Source organism: Diadema antillarum, unplaced genomic scaffold (assembly GCF_040938485.1).
Source record: "Diadema antillarum isolate AM-2024a unplaced genomic scaffold, OU_Dant_1.0 seq00000554_RagTag, whole genome shotgun sequence".
Lineage (NCBI taxonomy): Eukaryota > Metazoa > Echinodermata > Echinoidea > Diadematoida > Diadematidae > Diadema > Diadema antillarum.
In genome coordinates this window covers 139877-156306 of record NW_027271497.1, presented here as the reverse complement: position 1 = coordinate 156306, position 16430 = coordinate 139877, and the positions used below count along the sequence as shown (strand labels likewise).

At 39.6% G+C, this 16430-nt stretch overlaps 2 protein-coding genes across 2 annotated transcripts in view; one reads left to right on the top strand and one right to left on the bottom strand.

The window, feature by feature from the left end:
* Positions 1-2358, bottom strand: part of LOC139734950 (uncharacterized) — a 164962-nt gene extending 162604 nt beyond the window's left edge. The window contains exon 1 of the mRNA XM_071645727.1: positions 2167-2358. The gene's annotated coding sequence lies outside the window, so the exon portion shown is untranslated. The remainder of the gene's footprint in view (positions 1-2166) is intronic.
* A 339-nt stretch (positions 2359-2697) lies between these two features.
* LOC139734951 (ubiquitin-conjugating enzyme E2 S-like) lies at positions 2698-15650 on the top strand. Its single transcript, XM_071645729.1, has 4 exons — positions 2698-2712; positions 7545-7695; positions 8770-8960; positions 14621-15650. The coding sequence occupies exons 1-4, from the start codon at positions 2698-2700 to the stop codon at positions 14912-14914; spliced, it is 651 nt and encodes a 216-aa protein (XP_071501830.1). The 3' UTR covers positions 14915-15650.
* Positions 15651-16430: the final 780 nt, after the last annotated feature.

Here is a 16430-nt window from a genome sequence, read left to right as displayed (position 1 = left end):
TTTGTCGCACGGTTATGTAGGGAAAAAATCAAGATAACTGTCATTTTTGACCAACATAAAATCCATAGCATAAGCGTTATGCAGTCCCATGTATTGGTTTTCATGCTGCCTCAAAAAGTTAACACACATTGCATTGTGAGGGACATTAGGAAGTCTTTCTGAGAAAAGTAGGGGCAAAGAAAAGGAAGAACAAAGGACAAAATGGGAGAAAGGAAGGATGAAAGGTGCTATGCTGTGGAAATCAGCCCCGCCGCTGTATCGATCGCAAGTAGTACAGTGCATGTGCATCCATATAATATATGCTTAATAGCAAGCAAGGTTGGATTAGGTTTAGTGTTAAGGTGTAGGGTTGCATTAGGCCAAGGTTGTAAACGGTTAAATTAGTCAAGGGACATTAGGAAGTCTTTCCAAGAAAAATAGGGAGAAAGAAAAGGAAAAAGAGAAAAAACAAAACAAAAGGTCTGTAGAAAGGAAGGATGAAAGATGCTATGCTGTGGAAATTAGCCTTATCACTGTATCAATCGCGTGTAAACGCCGTTTGGTGGGGCCGTACTCACGAGTAAGCTGTGGAAGAAAGCCCCACTGCTGTTAAAATATTTCATGTACCGTTGAACACCACATGATGGGGCTAAATTCCGGGATGAGTATAAATAGGCAAGCCACCAAAGTATTAGTATAGTACGGACATACAGTGGCAGGGCCTATGTCACGAGTGTGCCTAATCTTTTTGACCCATGGTCCAATGGACGGGTCAACGGCCTGGGCCTACCTGGCCTAGACCACCTATTTTTAGATCGACCACCCTCACGCAATCAATGGCTTTCTCGCGTATAAAATCAAAAGTACAGTAGACGTGGGACGAGGTGCAATACTCTGGCGTCACTGCACTGGAACATTCGAACATGAGTTCATACAAATCAAGAGAAATTAGAGGGGGGTATACTTGGGTGACCCGCACCTCGTCATAGTTAATGTTTGCGCATATTTGAATCACATTTCGCCACTGAAATTCTTTGAAATCCAACTCACATACGGGAAAAATGCTGAAAATTCCAATGGAACCACAATTTCACTGATCGATATCGAAAATTTGCTGCTATCGTCGTCAAACGCGAACGATGCAAAAAAGTTGCACGCTAAGGAAGGGGCCCGCAACTCGTCACCCACGCTCCCATAGACAAAGCACGTAAAAGACGTGTGCGGGTGACCGTGATGCTCCCATAGACATACACGTAAAAGAAGCGTGCGGGGACAGCGGTGACACTTATATTTACACGAATTCCGATTAAATTTCAGATTTTCGCGAAAAACTGTTCGGTTTTCACCACAATTTGCTTGGTTGTGGTAGCCCTGCAAAGTTTCAAGCTTACTGAACACAGTCCCGGGCATAAATTTTTATTTAGTGCGCTTAAAACAATTTTAAGCGGGGTGACGGTATTCGGGCCCCTGACGAGGTGCGGGCACCTCCGACACTATAGAGTCTACAGGTACTTGTAAATAACCTGAAGTGGTCAATGTGTAACTTGTAGACTACAGTTGTCTACGGAGGACAGCGTTAATGGCAAAAATATAAAAGAGTCCTCCAGACAGACAGATCTTTCTGTCTACTAGAACCCCTGCTGGATGCTGGTATCTAACAATCACATAGACTTCTACTAGTCTAGTAGACTAGAATAGACTAGTCCAGTTCTAGAACTTGAGAATACAGTAGCACGGCCTAAATCTATTATATAAATGAATTCCTGGGTAGTTTCTCCATCAAGCAGTTAGGGCCGACTTAGATACTAAAAAACTACTAACGTTACTAGATAGCATGATTAATCGCTCCGTCCAAGCTGACGCTTGCTGTATTGTAGAGCAGCCAGAATTTTAGCAGACGGAGTCGATCGTCAACGCCGGCCCCCTACGGCCCTTTCTACCCGCTGGTATGATTACTACCTACTCACTCCGCCTGCTATGACTTAATTTCTCACACTCACTAGCAATATTTCATGTAAACCAGGTAGGGTATTATTGAGGAAAAATAGGGCATTTGCCCATTTCAGCGGGATCCGTGCCAATTCATCAGGGTGTACACACAAGTGGGTACACCCTACACAGAGATAAATTTTAAACAGGAGATGTGAAGACGACAGAAATCAGTGTAAACAGCTCGAGACAACTCACCTTCCGTCTTCAAATGCGGGTTATCCACGGGCGCCATGACAGATGCCCGGATTTATCACACCAATCCCACTTTTATCGATGACATCATTCTGTGCACAAATCCATCGACTCCATCTCTTTTTGGGCTAAATGCATAGCTCAGCAAGCACGTTTACGGAAACCAGTTTAAAAAATGATTGCTAAAAATCTCAGTCTATTATATCTTAGTCGATTTCTACCATCTCTTTTAATGTAGCTGATAATGAATGATATTAGTGATTAATTTTGTTTCGGTGCTCAGGGCATTTGTTTCATTTGGCCTTGCTGCAGACGTCCTCTGCTACGACACCCGGAAGTGCGAATAACGCATCCAGTAAACGCTGTCCCGATTGGCTCGTTTGTAATAGCGTCTGACCTACCGTGACCCAGCCAATGTTGTTCAATTTCGACGACCGACGTAACGTACATGTACTATAGTACTGCTAGACTACAGGCTGCATGATCAGCTCCAGCTTCTACATTTTCCAGAATATTGGTGCAAATCAGTTAACAATGTCGTTATCAGGGGTAAGCCATCAATCTAGACAATTGCCAAGTCCATTTTCTTGTTCAAATTGATGGTAGATTTCTGTTGATACGTCCACGTCCATTGAACATGATGAATGAACATGATGAACCTAACGTAACCGTAACGTTAGCCTGTAAACTTGGTGGTAGGCCTAGTGTAAATATGTAAAGTTGTTAGACGCTAGTATAGTAAGGCTAAAGCTACATTGTACCTTTTTATTTTAACTACATCTAGTTGGAAAAGCCGGCTCGGCGGTTCTCGGCTTCATACATATCAATCAGTAAGCCTGTATGGAGTGGTATGGTATTGTAATTTGTATTGCAAGCTATAAGTATAATGTCTTCGTTATGCGTAACCCCAGGGCGCTCCTTGTACACAGTAATTCACTGAAAAACCTGATTATTAAATGATAAGCAAAACAATGATAAATTTACCGTACCGGTAGATTATAGATCTAGAAATGCAAATTGAAAAAGCATCACATGCATTTCACATGCACCCGTATTGTCAATGGAGCTGGAGGGAGGGTAGATTGTTTTCAAAACTATGGCGCAACTGAGTGCGTCAAAATTAACAACCCATGCGTTTGAAGCAGTTGGATCGAGCGTGTACTGCAAATCGCATTTATAATGAGCGCTTGTGCATTAACTTGTTAAGAGTATTTTCTTTACATGTGAGTAAAATTTTAGGCAAATTGTTAACCCCGGCCACCGGGGCGCTCCTGGCTTAAGTTGTACACATGTACTGTAACGCGTAGCGTTGGGGCTGGTCGCAGTTATCAAATTGTGAGATATTTACACTGTATATGAAAAACATTCAATTAGGGTGTCGATGTGTTGGACACCCAACCAGTGTAAGTCCACTACTCGTCAACCACCTAATACTGATAGATCGTCCACCCTCGTGCAATGGCTTTCTCGTGTCAAACTTAAAAGTATGCGTGGGACTAGGACGGGCGCAGTACGCTGGAACATTCGAACAGGAATACAAATCAAGAGAAACTAGGGGGATACAGCCTGGTAAATAACCTCGGGGAAACGGGAGAAAAAAGAATTGAAGAAAATCTTCATTAGTAAATACACGTACATGTAATTCATGTTACATGTATTTGCCCATTTACTGGATGAACATGCTTTTCATTGGGAAAGCGGGTGGTCGATGAAAATGAAGAGCTTGCGCAGGTGCACAGTGCAAACTGTTACTTGTGATTTGCGCCGAGAGTTCCGCGCGTACGGTACGAGTCAATAATCTGAGCCCAGGATATGAATATTACAATGTATATGCGGTATTTTCTGCGTGGAGTGGAATGAAATTAAGGTGAAACTGAAAAAGTCAAAAGATGGGTCAAGTCGAAGAAAAATTCTGCCCCAAAATGTGCTAATTCTGTATTGTACAAATCAAGAGGTCCCCGTGAATTTTATTTTAAATAAAGGCAAGGTCGAATGTATTTAACTGCCGTGACAAACTTGTGTCAAAAAATCAGGAAAATCCAACAGCAACTTCTTTCTGCATTTCATTTTAATATCTATATCAATCTTAAAATGTAAATCAGTGGAAGTGTACAGAATTCATGGACAATGCACATTCTATGTTATTGACTTACAACTTTATATGTGACAGTGCATCACAAAACGAACAAAAACTCACACCCCTTGATTTCACGTGAGTGGACCCAAAAAAGATGAAATGGGTCAACCAAGTCAATATTTAGTTTTTCATAGTTTGTTAAAGAGCTAAGATCCTTCTTTTACTTTATTCTTAAATTTGTGATCATAAAATGAGTGGGAAAGTGCATTTTCAGTACCGGTAGTTTTTCTACAACCCTTTTTTTGTAAAGGGGTGAGATCAGGTAATGTTAGAGGCCCCTTTTTATTTCTTGATAACCCTTTGCACACTCTTCACTTCCAAGTCTGAAAACTTTTGAAAGGATAACGCTACTGGTTTGAAAGTTGACATTAATCTTGTACAGAATGTGTTAATAGAACATGCTCAATTTCAATTTAATCTGATAATCCCTTCATTGTTGTTTCTCCAGTGGTTTGCATCCTGTTTTTTGTCCCATTCATTGCACAGCTAGCATGGCTTGGTAAAGATTAAGCGCTTGAATAGACAGATAGACCGTGTACTTCAGAGCCTCTTTTCTCGGTTCACACTTTTCCAGAGTGTGCGCTTTCTTTCCAATATTTAGAGAGGTTAGGAGAGTCCACTTGAATTGAGTTTGATACATCATTTTAAAGCTTAGAGTCTGCTCTATCAGAATCTGTCCTGAATTAAAAATCCATGTCTGACGACTTTTTGTTTGTTTTGTGGTGCAGGGTCACATATGGAATTGTTGGTACTGCATTTGATTGGTTTTAGTCTTATTTTAGCAACTGAGCACAGAGTGTGTCAATTAATGGTACTGCATCTGCCCCTTATGTTCTCTGACAAGGGGTTCCTCAAGGTTCTGTTTTGGGACCACTGTCTTTCATAATGTACACAGCTCCATTATACAGGATATAATTGACAAGTGTGGCACGAGTAAAATTACATCAATGCTGATGATAATCAGATTTATCTTTCATTGCCAAAAAGCACCAATTCTGATGCAGTGGTTGGTCAAATTGAATCATGCTTCAAAGGTAAAATTCTACATTGTATGAGATTGGTCTCTGCAAAATGATTTGAGATTGAATCTTGAGAAAACTGAAGTTGTGCATGTAAGATCTCGTAACAAGTCCTCAACAACTTTATCTGTCAATGTTTGTAACATTCCTGTGCTGCCAATTTCTAAGGCATGTGACCTTGGTGTCACTGTCGTTATCCAAAATGATCTTAAGATGTAGTGTGAAAACTCAAATCAATAACATACCACATGTAATGCAAATCTGCAGCCATAGGTCTACACAAGATTGGAAAATTGAGACACTTTCTCGATAAAGCAAAGTACAGAAAAACTGATGCGTGCGTTTATTTTAAATCTAGTCATTTGGATAATAATAATGGTTTGCTCATTGGAGTTCCAGACTCTCAGCTGAAAGGACTCCAATGGATACAAAATTTAGCCACGAGGCTTGAAGTAACACGCAAAAGGAAATTTGATCATATAACTCCCATCCTTCGTAGTCTTCATTGGTTGCCCATAAGAGCTCATATCAGGTTCAAGATTTTGACCCTTGAATTTGAATGTTTATCGTGGAAATGCCCCTGCATACCTCAGTGAACTCATCAAGCCGTATCATCTGTGTTAAACACTCACCTTTTTGAAACCTTTTGTTAATTACATGTGAATAGAGAAATATTTGAAAGATTTTGTTTCCATTTGTACACGCATAGAGACTGTTTATGGTATTATGAGCTACAATGTAAGAACTGTCATTATTATTATTCAGGGTACTATAACTTTATTTTGCCACTTGCCCGGTCGGGCGAGCAGATTTTCAATTTTGCTGCAAAAACTTGCCCGAACATTGATTTTACTTACCGGAAAAGAAAGTCTGAAATATAAGGAAATAACAGAAAATCGTGCAATAGTCAAGGTTTTAATAATTTTAAACACATTCATTGGAATAGACAGCAAACATTGATTTGCACTCTTAAACACAATGGATTTAATTAACAAACTTGGTCCGATCTTGAAAGTGTTGCCGTTGCATTGCATTCAAGTTTCTTTGAACATGAAAGTGTTGGAACGTATCCGGGCAATTACCCCTAGAGGGCAATTACCCCCTGGCTAAATACTGGTTAGTGGTAAGGTTAGAGTAAAGATTTGGGTTAGGGTTAGGTTTAAGGTTAGGTTTAAGGTTAGGAGTTTGGGTTAGGGTAAGGATTAGGATTAGGATTAGGGCCAGGGGAAGGGTCCGGGGTAATTGGCCAGGGGGTAATTGCCCTAGACCCGTGTTGGAAAGTTGCTGAAATGAAATATAAAGTGCATTGCATCACTAAACAGCCGTTATCTTTGGGCTTCTGTGTGGTTGACTTTGTGTGTGTGTGTGTGTGTGTGGGGGGGGGGGGGGGATAAGTGAAAAAAAGGTGGGTTCAAAACTGTTTGCTTGTCTAATTCGTGGCAAGCATTTGTTCTCATTGTTCAAAAACACTTGCCCTAATTTGATTTTTCACTTGCCCTGCCAGCCCTGGGCAATCGGGCTAGTGCTTATATGTAGCACCCTGTTATTATTATATACATAGGCCCTACATGCTGCCTACATACGTACATCCGTAGGTAGCAAACAACATACAACAGGAACAGACATAAACACAGGAGACTACAATGGGTGACATTCATATTTTAGACATGTAACTCTGGTATGAATAAGTTGAAATCGATAAATGTGTAAGGGGAAAAAAGGGAATGACTTTCCTGAGCTTTAAGTACAAGTGTACATTGTGTATAAGTGTGATATTCCCAGTCCCAATGATTTCAATTCACTGGAAGTTAATTGTGTGAGTGATGTACAATTCTATTATGACTTTGCATTTTAATTAATCCAAATTTACATTAAAATCCACTACCAATTCCATGGGGAGCTGCAGTGCAGTGCACAAGACAGATCTACACATAATTCATCTACATTACTGTCTATACAATGGATATTTTGGCTTTTCACGGAGAGGCAATCACCCATTACCCTGCACACATGCACACACACACCCAGCCACATTGTACAGATGTAAGTCACCTATATTGTGCTTGTCTCATGTTGTCAGATTGTTATTTGTGAACATGTAGTTATTACTGATTCCACCATCATGTCAATAAAAATGCATCCATGATGCTGAAAGAGGAAATTGATCAACTAATCGTTTCTTCTTTTTTTTTTTAATATCATTTCTCCCTCATACGTGTACCCAGAGCTCATCAAACGTGGAAAACTTCTCTCCCCAAACCATTCGTCAGATCAGCAAAGAGATCAAGGATTTGACTTGTAGTCCACCAGAGGGCATCAAGGTTTACCCCAGTGAAGAAGACATCACTGATATACATGCGTGCATTGAGGGTCCAGGTATCTCTTTCTATCATAGTGCAAGACAAACACACTATTAATTCTTTCAGATTTTTTGTATTTAATCCCAGATCACAGTGGCTTTACTTTTTAAGACCACATGCAATAAGTTTCCAAAGGACATGAGTGCTTGTTTGCATTTTACCGTCTTATTAAGAAGTGTTGATTTCCAATTGCCAGTCATTTTTGGGGTGTTGCACCAAGGAAAGAACTTTGATGAGACATTGTGTCTGAGTGTTCAGTGCAGCTGCAGAATGGGAAAGGGAATCATGATGTAAAAGTGGATACTTGCACATACGTCATTTTGCGTGCTCAGCTGTGTAAGATGAATTTTGCATGTTTTTAAATCCACGGAATCAGGACACCCATTTCTGGAACATATGGCATGTAAACATATTTGTGTGCTTTTATTTTTGTGCTAGCTTTTGGTTGCGTGAAATGTGCAAAAATGTCCTTACCGTGAAATTTCCACCTTTACAGTTAGTATTATGATTCACAAAAATGTCCTTATTTTAACTGGAATCTCTTTACAACCAAGCTCATTATAAAGGAATTATTTTGCCATAGGTTTACATGCTAAGGAAAATGCAGGACTGACACTATCATCTTGTTATATCAGCAAACTCGTTATAACTTGGTTCACTATACAAATTGTGTACCATATATCTATAGACAAATGTCAGTGACAGTGCCTAATCTGTGAACTTGCTACCCAATGTACAGTGTACTAGTAAACATTTTTGATTTGATAAAGTTTTTCAGGTTATTATTGGATTATTATTTATCTATTTTCTTTTTTTTTATCAGTTGTGAACTACAGACTGTCAACCTTGCTTATTAAAGGTGAATCTATTAGGACTGAAGAAATAGCTCTGACTTGAAGAAAATTTGACTTGGATCAAAATCAGCAGAATATAAAGAGGACTTGAAAGGACCTTTGGCTTAGACAATTATTCACTTATAATGTGAGGTCAACTTTAAATAAGCAAGGTTGACTGTACGTAGTTTAAATTTCTTGGAAGAAGAGTTGAGTAAGTATTCAGCCATGTTCTTATGTGTATTCACTTCATGCAGCTGGAACACCCTATGCAGCAGGACAGTTCCGGGTAAAGCTCGTTCTTGGCAAAGATTTTCCTAAGGCACCTCCCAAGGGGTTCTTTCTTACCAAAGTGTTCCATCCCAACGTAGCAAGCAATGGTGAGATCTGTGTCAACACCCTGAAGCGGGACTGGAAGGCAGACCTAGGAATCAAGCATCTTTTGTTGGTATATAACATCAATCTCTTCCTCCTCCTAGCCATTATGGACTGATGCCTTTCAAACAATTTCTAAGAAAGAGTGCATAAGGAAAAACTCCTTGGTAGAAAGAGTTACAAGGGTATGCAATAGTATTTTGATTTATTCATTTACAAGCAAAATTTACTAAGGAAGGTTAAAGCAAATGGAGACAGTGATTTTCTCTAGGACCACGTGTAGATGTAAACATTTATTGCGTGAGGATAAGATTGCAAAATTTCTCAATAAGTATTGAGCATCCCCATGTAAATCAAACACTACATAAACCTTTCTATAGTGGCCACCCAAAAGAAACGAAAAACATGGCCATTATAGACAGGTGGCGACTATAGACATGGTCTTCAACATGGCTTTTCTCTCGGGGATTTTTTTTTTTAATTATCATTTTGTTTTTTATGGCAGATGGCTGTTATAAGGCAGGTTTGACTGTATGTTATATTGTAGCATATATTTCTTGGTTTCTCAGTTTATATGAATCACAGAGATATTAGCTTTCCCAACATCCCAGGTCAGACTGTAAGAAACTATGAGTAGTTTCAGTTTCCAGTATTTTGCTTCTGTAGTTGAGACAGTCTGGCCACAAACTTCTCAAAAACTTACCAGCAGAATTTCATCTGAAACTTCCTGCTGGCATGACACTCACATGCTCACATGTCACTATTTTCCTTGTTAACACAAGACATTTGTGGTTGTACCAAACTTTCAAACTTGTCATTTCAATTTTTTTGTCAATTGTGAAACTGTTATCTCACACTGTCAAGATGTACTGAAAACCTACAGTGTATCGGGAGAACAATGTGGTATGGCAGAGGCATAACAGTCACCATAACAACATTTCTAGTTTGCCATGTGTTAATACTGTAACATATGTATGTATGCGTGTTTGTTATGCACATTATATAGATGATGACTGGTGGTGGAGGGAACATACCGAATGTTCAACCCGAAAGGTTTGAAATGCTATTGAGAGAGGTTATAAGTCCCAAGACGAAGTCAAGGGACTTATAGCCTCCCGAAATAGCATTTCAACCCCTGAGGGTGGAACGTTTGGTACATGTTCCCGACAACAAACGTCATCATCTGTTATATTATATGGGTTAGGCAAATCTATCCTTTAGATCGATTGCGTGAAAAATATGATCGTTCAATCGTTTGGTATCGTTTGTCATTTGTTACGTGAAAATGTTTTCCCATGGGAGAATGTTACAAAAATGTTCTGCCCATGGGCGAACATAACCAATGTGCCTCTAATACGTGACTGTGTTTAGCCAATCACTAACCGGTATTTGACTAACCCATTTAATATTGCACTTTATTTTGCTCATTGTATGGTGTGCATTTGCATGCTTGATATGCTATTAAATTTCCCACTTTTTTAGCTCACCTGAGCCAAAGGCTCAAGTGAACTACAGTCAACCTTGCCTAAGTTGAATCTATTGGGAACGACGAAAACACTTTGACTTAACGTGAAATTTGCATTTTAGTCTGCAAAAATCGCCAAACGAATGCGGGAGTTCGGAGGCGTCGTCAATTGTTTGGAGATGTCATTACTTCGGCAGGAATTTCAAAACTATTAGATTTTTCTGTGAACCTTTTCCGTACAATGAGTCATGATTTGGTTGTGATTTGGTCTCGAAAATGTCTTTAAAGTCTCGTCTATGTGCGAAACCTTTGTCAGACGTGTGCGATGTTCGCAAAATCTTTGTGAAACCCCAAACAGCCCCCGAAACTTTGGAAAATGTCTCATGTATGTTTCGCGAAATCCGTGAAGTTCTTCCGATCATTTTATGACATGATAACTGCAATACCTGTTCATGTACCTTTTGAAACATTCTCACGAACGTTTGGGGCATGTTTGATGCATGACCTCTTTAATAAACGCTCTATGTTTTCTGCAAAACAAAATCATAGCATACTACATGTAGTACATCCACACATCAAGCAACTACAACTATATGCACTGTATTATTATGAAAACGAAATTTTTGATATTAAAAAAAATCCCAAAATACACTTGAAATTACTCCAATGCACGCGGAAATTATATTTGAAACTTAAAGATAATAAAAAGTTTTGGTACCTCAAAAGTTTCCCTGAATTTCCTTGTCTTGGTTTGTGTTTCACGTTAAAGTACGTTGTCTGTGAGAATTACTCGCCCCAAAGTGCTCTCATGTCGTAGTAATCATGCAAAAATGGTTTCGTACCAGAGCCGTCGCCGTACAGCGTCGATAAATATTGTACGAAACCACTGACTGCGACCAGCAGCGTGCAGCCCATTGTACGCATAGCTAACTGCGACCAGCAGCCCCATACGCATAGCGTAATGGGGCTTCGCATTGTAGCATTCAGGATAATGACAGAATTAGTATCGCGGGTAAATGTCAACTTAAAATCCAAAAATTTCTTTGATTTGAAGACTTACCAATTAAGTTGAAGTTGTATTGAAAACAGGCTTCGAACAACGTTTGGTTCTGCCAATAGTCCCTTTCTTTTCGAATTGATGACTGAATGTGACCCGGTCGAGAGGACCTTGGGAGAGCTACATACAACACTGACTACTACGGCCAGCGTATGCGCACACAAACATCTTATCCGTTGATGGATTTGAAATTTGTGCGCATGTGATGTGTTCGCATGCACTGGCTGTAGTATTCAGTGTATGTAGCTCTCCCAAGGTCCTCTCGGCCGAGTCACATTCAGTCATCAATTCGAACAGACTATAGGCAGAACCAAACGTTGCCCAAAGCCTGTTTTCAATACTTCACCTTAATTGGTAAGTCTTCAAATTGAAGAATTTTTGGGATTTTAAGTTGATATTTATCCTGCGATACTAAATCTGTCATGATCCTGAATGCTACAATGCGAAGCCCGATTACGCTATGATGCGTATGGGACTGCTGGTCGCTATGCGTATGGGGCTGCTGGTCGCAGTTAATTGCATGATTACTAAGACATGAGAGCACTTTGGGGCGAGTAAGTCTTACAGTGTTAGTTATATGAAAGGTACTTTAACCTGAAACACAAACTAAGACAAGGAAATTCAAGGAAACTTTTGAGGTACCAAAACGTTTTATTATCTTTAAGATAATGTGTGGGGGAACCTAGAAAAATAAACAGATGCTTGTGAATTGTGGGGTAGCCTAGGTCATCAGAAAAAACCCCCAAAAAACTAACGGTCTACACACACGTACGCAACGGAGAAATGAAAGGGAAAGAAAGGAGATACAGGAAAGAGAAACTCTTCAACTCAAGACAACTATCAATCTCCTTGGAAACATTATTCTCCAATGATTATTGAAAAATTTGCGTGGTTACATTTTTGTCGCATGTTTTTCATTTACGTAACTGGCTGTATTTTAGCGAAAGTACACGCGGCATTTACACATACATCATGCATTATCGGAACAGAAAGTATAGATACACATGTAGTTTCGCATCAGTCTAGCTACACGCAGTGTAATCACATGCATGAACTAATAAGAAGTGGTCGGGAAGTTAACTAAGTACATTGTATACATACTTGTAGTTTCTTGTACACATGTATTCTGACTGGGGTTACAATAGTAGCAATTTTATAGAACAACATTCATGATGTCCTCCAATGAGCTTTTTAACAAATGTACAAAGCTGACCATACATACAACTGTAATAGTTACATGCATTATTCAACATACTGTAACATGGAATACCATCATCCATGGGTTAGTGTTGTATAGTGCCACCTCCTGTTATTAAGATGTGCACTTGCATACTGCTGTCATAGCTGCCAAACTTTGGCAATGAATGATAATAAACCTAAGGCCAATTCATCCCTGTTATGACATGGTACCTATAATTACAATAATGAAAATAACTTTTGTATTAAATACATGTTTATTCCAGAAACATGATTTTTTTTACAGTATTTCAGAAAGAGACTGTTTTGATTCACAAACCCGACCCATGATTGATTATTTTATTCTGTGGACTTGTAATTCATAGTACAAAACAATTCATTTTTATATTTTGTTTTGCACACTTACAAACTATAACTTTCGCCACAGTGCTTTACATCACATGATAATCTAAACATTTGTATAGTGCAGCTGCTATATACATAAATGCTGCACTGCAATGAAAAACTCATGTCTGCTTAATTTCTCTTCAAATCATATTCACCCAAAACAACAAATCTGAAAACAAAAGCAACTTATCAAAATGATTAAACAAGTGGCTAGGTCATGCTTTCTACAGTAATCAGAAAGAGAGAGAGAGGAAAAAAGTAATTAAATTACAGGATATGTTAATGCGTTTATCCTAAAAAGGCTGCAGGGGATCAGCCAGCCCCACCCCCACAGTTAAGATAGGGTTAAAAGAATTGTTACAGCATTTATTTTTTTATTTGCATTCAAACTCTTCAACTACTCTACAACAATTAATGTCATGAGGACAATTAGACACAAATCAACATTACAGTGCTCTCCCTTTATAACGAAATGCTCGGGACCGGCAGTTTTATTTCGTTGTAATGAAATTTCGTTATAACTGAACAAATACAATATATAACGAAAACAAGGAAGCCACGCATATCATATTCTGTTTGTTGAATACTCGTCATACACTGGAAAGCTATGTTAACAATAAAACAAATAGTTATTCAATTTCAGATTATTGTATTACAATAACGCAAGTTCCCCTCGGAAACTGTGCGTGACACACCAAGCAAACACACAGTCATGATGTGACGCGTTCGCCCATGCAGAGACGCTATTAATGCTTGTTCTGCTACGTATTTTCGAAAGCGATCCTCATTTCGTTATCATGGAGCACATTTCTTTTGTTTTTCTTTGTCAGTGGCGCTCTGAAAAGACTTCGTTTTAATGAAATTTCGCTATAACTCTGTTGGTTATAAGGGAATTTTGTACCATAGACTTTAAGAGCAATAATTTTGGGACCAGAAGTTTTACTTTGTTATAACAAAATTTTGTTATTATACAAATGATGCACAGGATAGAGTGCGTTAGTGAAGGTGCGGCGCACTCGAGAGTATTGACAATGGTGCAACATGCACGAGGCGCCGCACCTTCACTAACGCCACGAAATAATCCTGTGCATCATTTGTTTTATAAAATGGGTCGAAAACTAACAGCATTTTTCACATACCTTTGTGGGTCAATACCAGTCGGCTACATGTAGCACTCGCTCAAGAGTCAAGATGTCCGAAGATGTTCGTCCCAAACATTTACACACGTCGCAATCGGAAATCCCGCACATATACAATATAAGTACTGTACGTATAAGAGTATACGTACGCCACATGTTATGCACACAAGAAAGGCCGGCTGGCAGCCCGAACTAGGTCGAGAAGTTGTTTACAGGATTGACAGCGTGTATAGTAGCGCGCGACGCACTTTTAACAACTGATTGAGTGCGCACTGCTAGTGTAAACATTGTGACCTCAGGCCGTGCATGTTAGTGAGACATTAATGCACGCACACGTGACTCATTTCAGCGCTTCCAATTGGCTACATTCTTGAACCCATTTTATAAAACCGTGTTCGTTGTAACGGGAGTGCACTGTAGTAATACACCATATGTTTGTACATTACAGTAGATTGTAATGGGTATATTCTTAATTCTCTCCTTTGCAGACCATCAAATGCCTGCTAATCTATCCAAATCCTGAGTCAGCACTGAATGAAGAAGCAGGCAAACTCCTCCTGGAGCAGTATGACACTTACTTTGCCCGAGCTAAGATGATGACAGAGATTCATGCACAACCCCACCGAGCATCCAAAGAGTCACGGGAAAATGAAGACTGCAACCCTTCTACATCAGGGGCTAACTCACATGGACCGGCAGCTAAAAAGCATGCAGGAGAAAAGAAGGTTGCTCTCACAGAGAAGAAGAAAAAAGACAAGAAACGAACACTAAAGAGATTATGATGCATGCCCAGTTATTCTGGATTTACATATTTAAGAAGAATTTTGTACAGTGTGTGTAAATGAAAAAATACATAGCATATCCTTGCATTGTAAGCACAAAAATCAAATGAGTGACTTCATGTAGTCAAGAATCCCTACACATTCCCTCCTTGTCTTCTCTACCACCACTGGTGTATCTCCCTATTACCTTTGGACATTGGTGTATTTCCCTATTACCTTTGGACACTGGTGTATATCCCTATTACCTTTGGACACTGGTGTATCCCGCTATTACCTTTGGACACTGGTGTATTTCCCTATTACCTTTGGACACTGGTGTATCTCCCTATTACCTTTGGACACTGGTGTATCTCCCTATTACCTTTGGACACTGGTGTATCTCCCTATTACCTTTGGACACTGGTGTACTGTATCTCCCTATTACCTTTGGACACTGGTGTATCTCCCTATTACCATTGGACACTGGTGTATCCCCCTATTACCTTTGGACAGAGAACTTCTTCCTGCCATCAGAATAGGTTTCTTGTGATTGCTGAACTTTTTAACCTTATCACATATATGGCTAGAATTTTTGATCTTCTTCACGAGTTGTTATATTTGTGAGGGCTTTTGTGACAACCATCAAAAGTCAGTCTGTCAAATTACTGTTGATTCGGTGGATTCACAGCTATGTTTTGTGTGTGCACAGCAAGCACAGAGAAGTTAAAGATAATATAAAGTTTTGGTACCTCAAAAGTTCCCCTGAATTTCCTTGTCTTAGTTTGTGTTTCTGGTTAAAGTACCTTTCAAATAACTAACACCGTGAGACTTACTCGCCCCAAAGTGCTCTCATGTCTCAGTAATCATGCAATAATAGTTTCGTACCAGAGCCGTCGCGGTACCGCGAGAATCCTTATACAGTACACGTATTGTACGAAACCATTCCTGCATGCATGATAACTGCGACCAGCAGCCCCATATGCATAGCGTAATGGGGCTGGGCATTGTAGCATTCAGGATCACGACAGACGTAGTATCGCGGGTAAATATCAACTTAAAATCCAATTTTTTTTTTTTCAATTTGAAGACTCACCAGTTAAGTTGAAGTATTGAAAACAGACTTCGGGCAACGTTTGATTCTGCCAACAGTCCCTTTCTGTTTGAATTGATGACTGAATGTGACTTGGTCGAGAGGACCTTGGGAGAGCTACACTGAATCGACGGCCAGCGCATGCGCACACAGACATCTTATCCGTTCATGGATTTGAAATTTGCGCTGACCGTCAATTCAGTGTAGCTCTCCCAAGGTCCTCTCGACCGAGTCACATTCAGTCATCAATTCAAACAGAAAGGGACTATTGGCAGAACCAAACGTTGCCCGAAGCCTGTTTTCAATACTTCAACTTAACTGGTGAGTCTTCAAATCGAAGAAATTTTTGGATTTTAAGTTGATATTTAACCGCGATACTACGTCTGTCGTGATCCTGAAGGCTACAATGCGCAGCCCCATTACGCTATGCGTATGGGGCTGCTGGTC

Coding starts and splice junctions, on each gene's coding strand:
- LOC139734951 (XM_071645729.1), top strand. Junction 7,696..8,769: donor TGCGTGCATTGAGGGTCCAG/GTATCTCTTTCT, acceptor CACTTCATGCAG/CTGGAACACCCTATGCAGCA. Junction 8,961..14,620: donor GAATCAAGCATCTTTTGTTG/GTATATAACATC, acceptor TCTCCTTTGCAG/ACCATCAAATGCCTGCTAAT.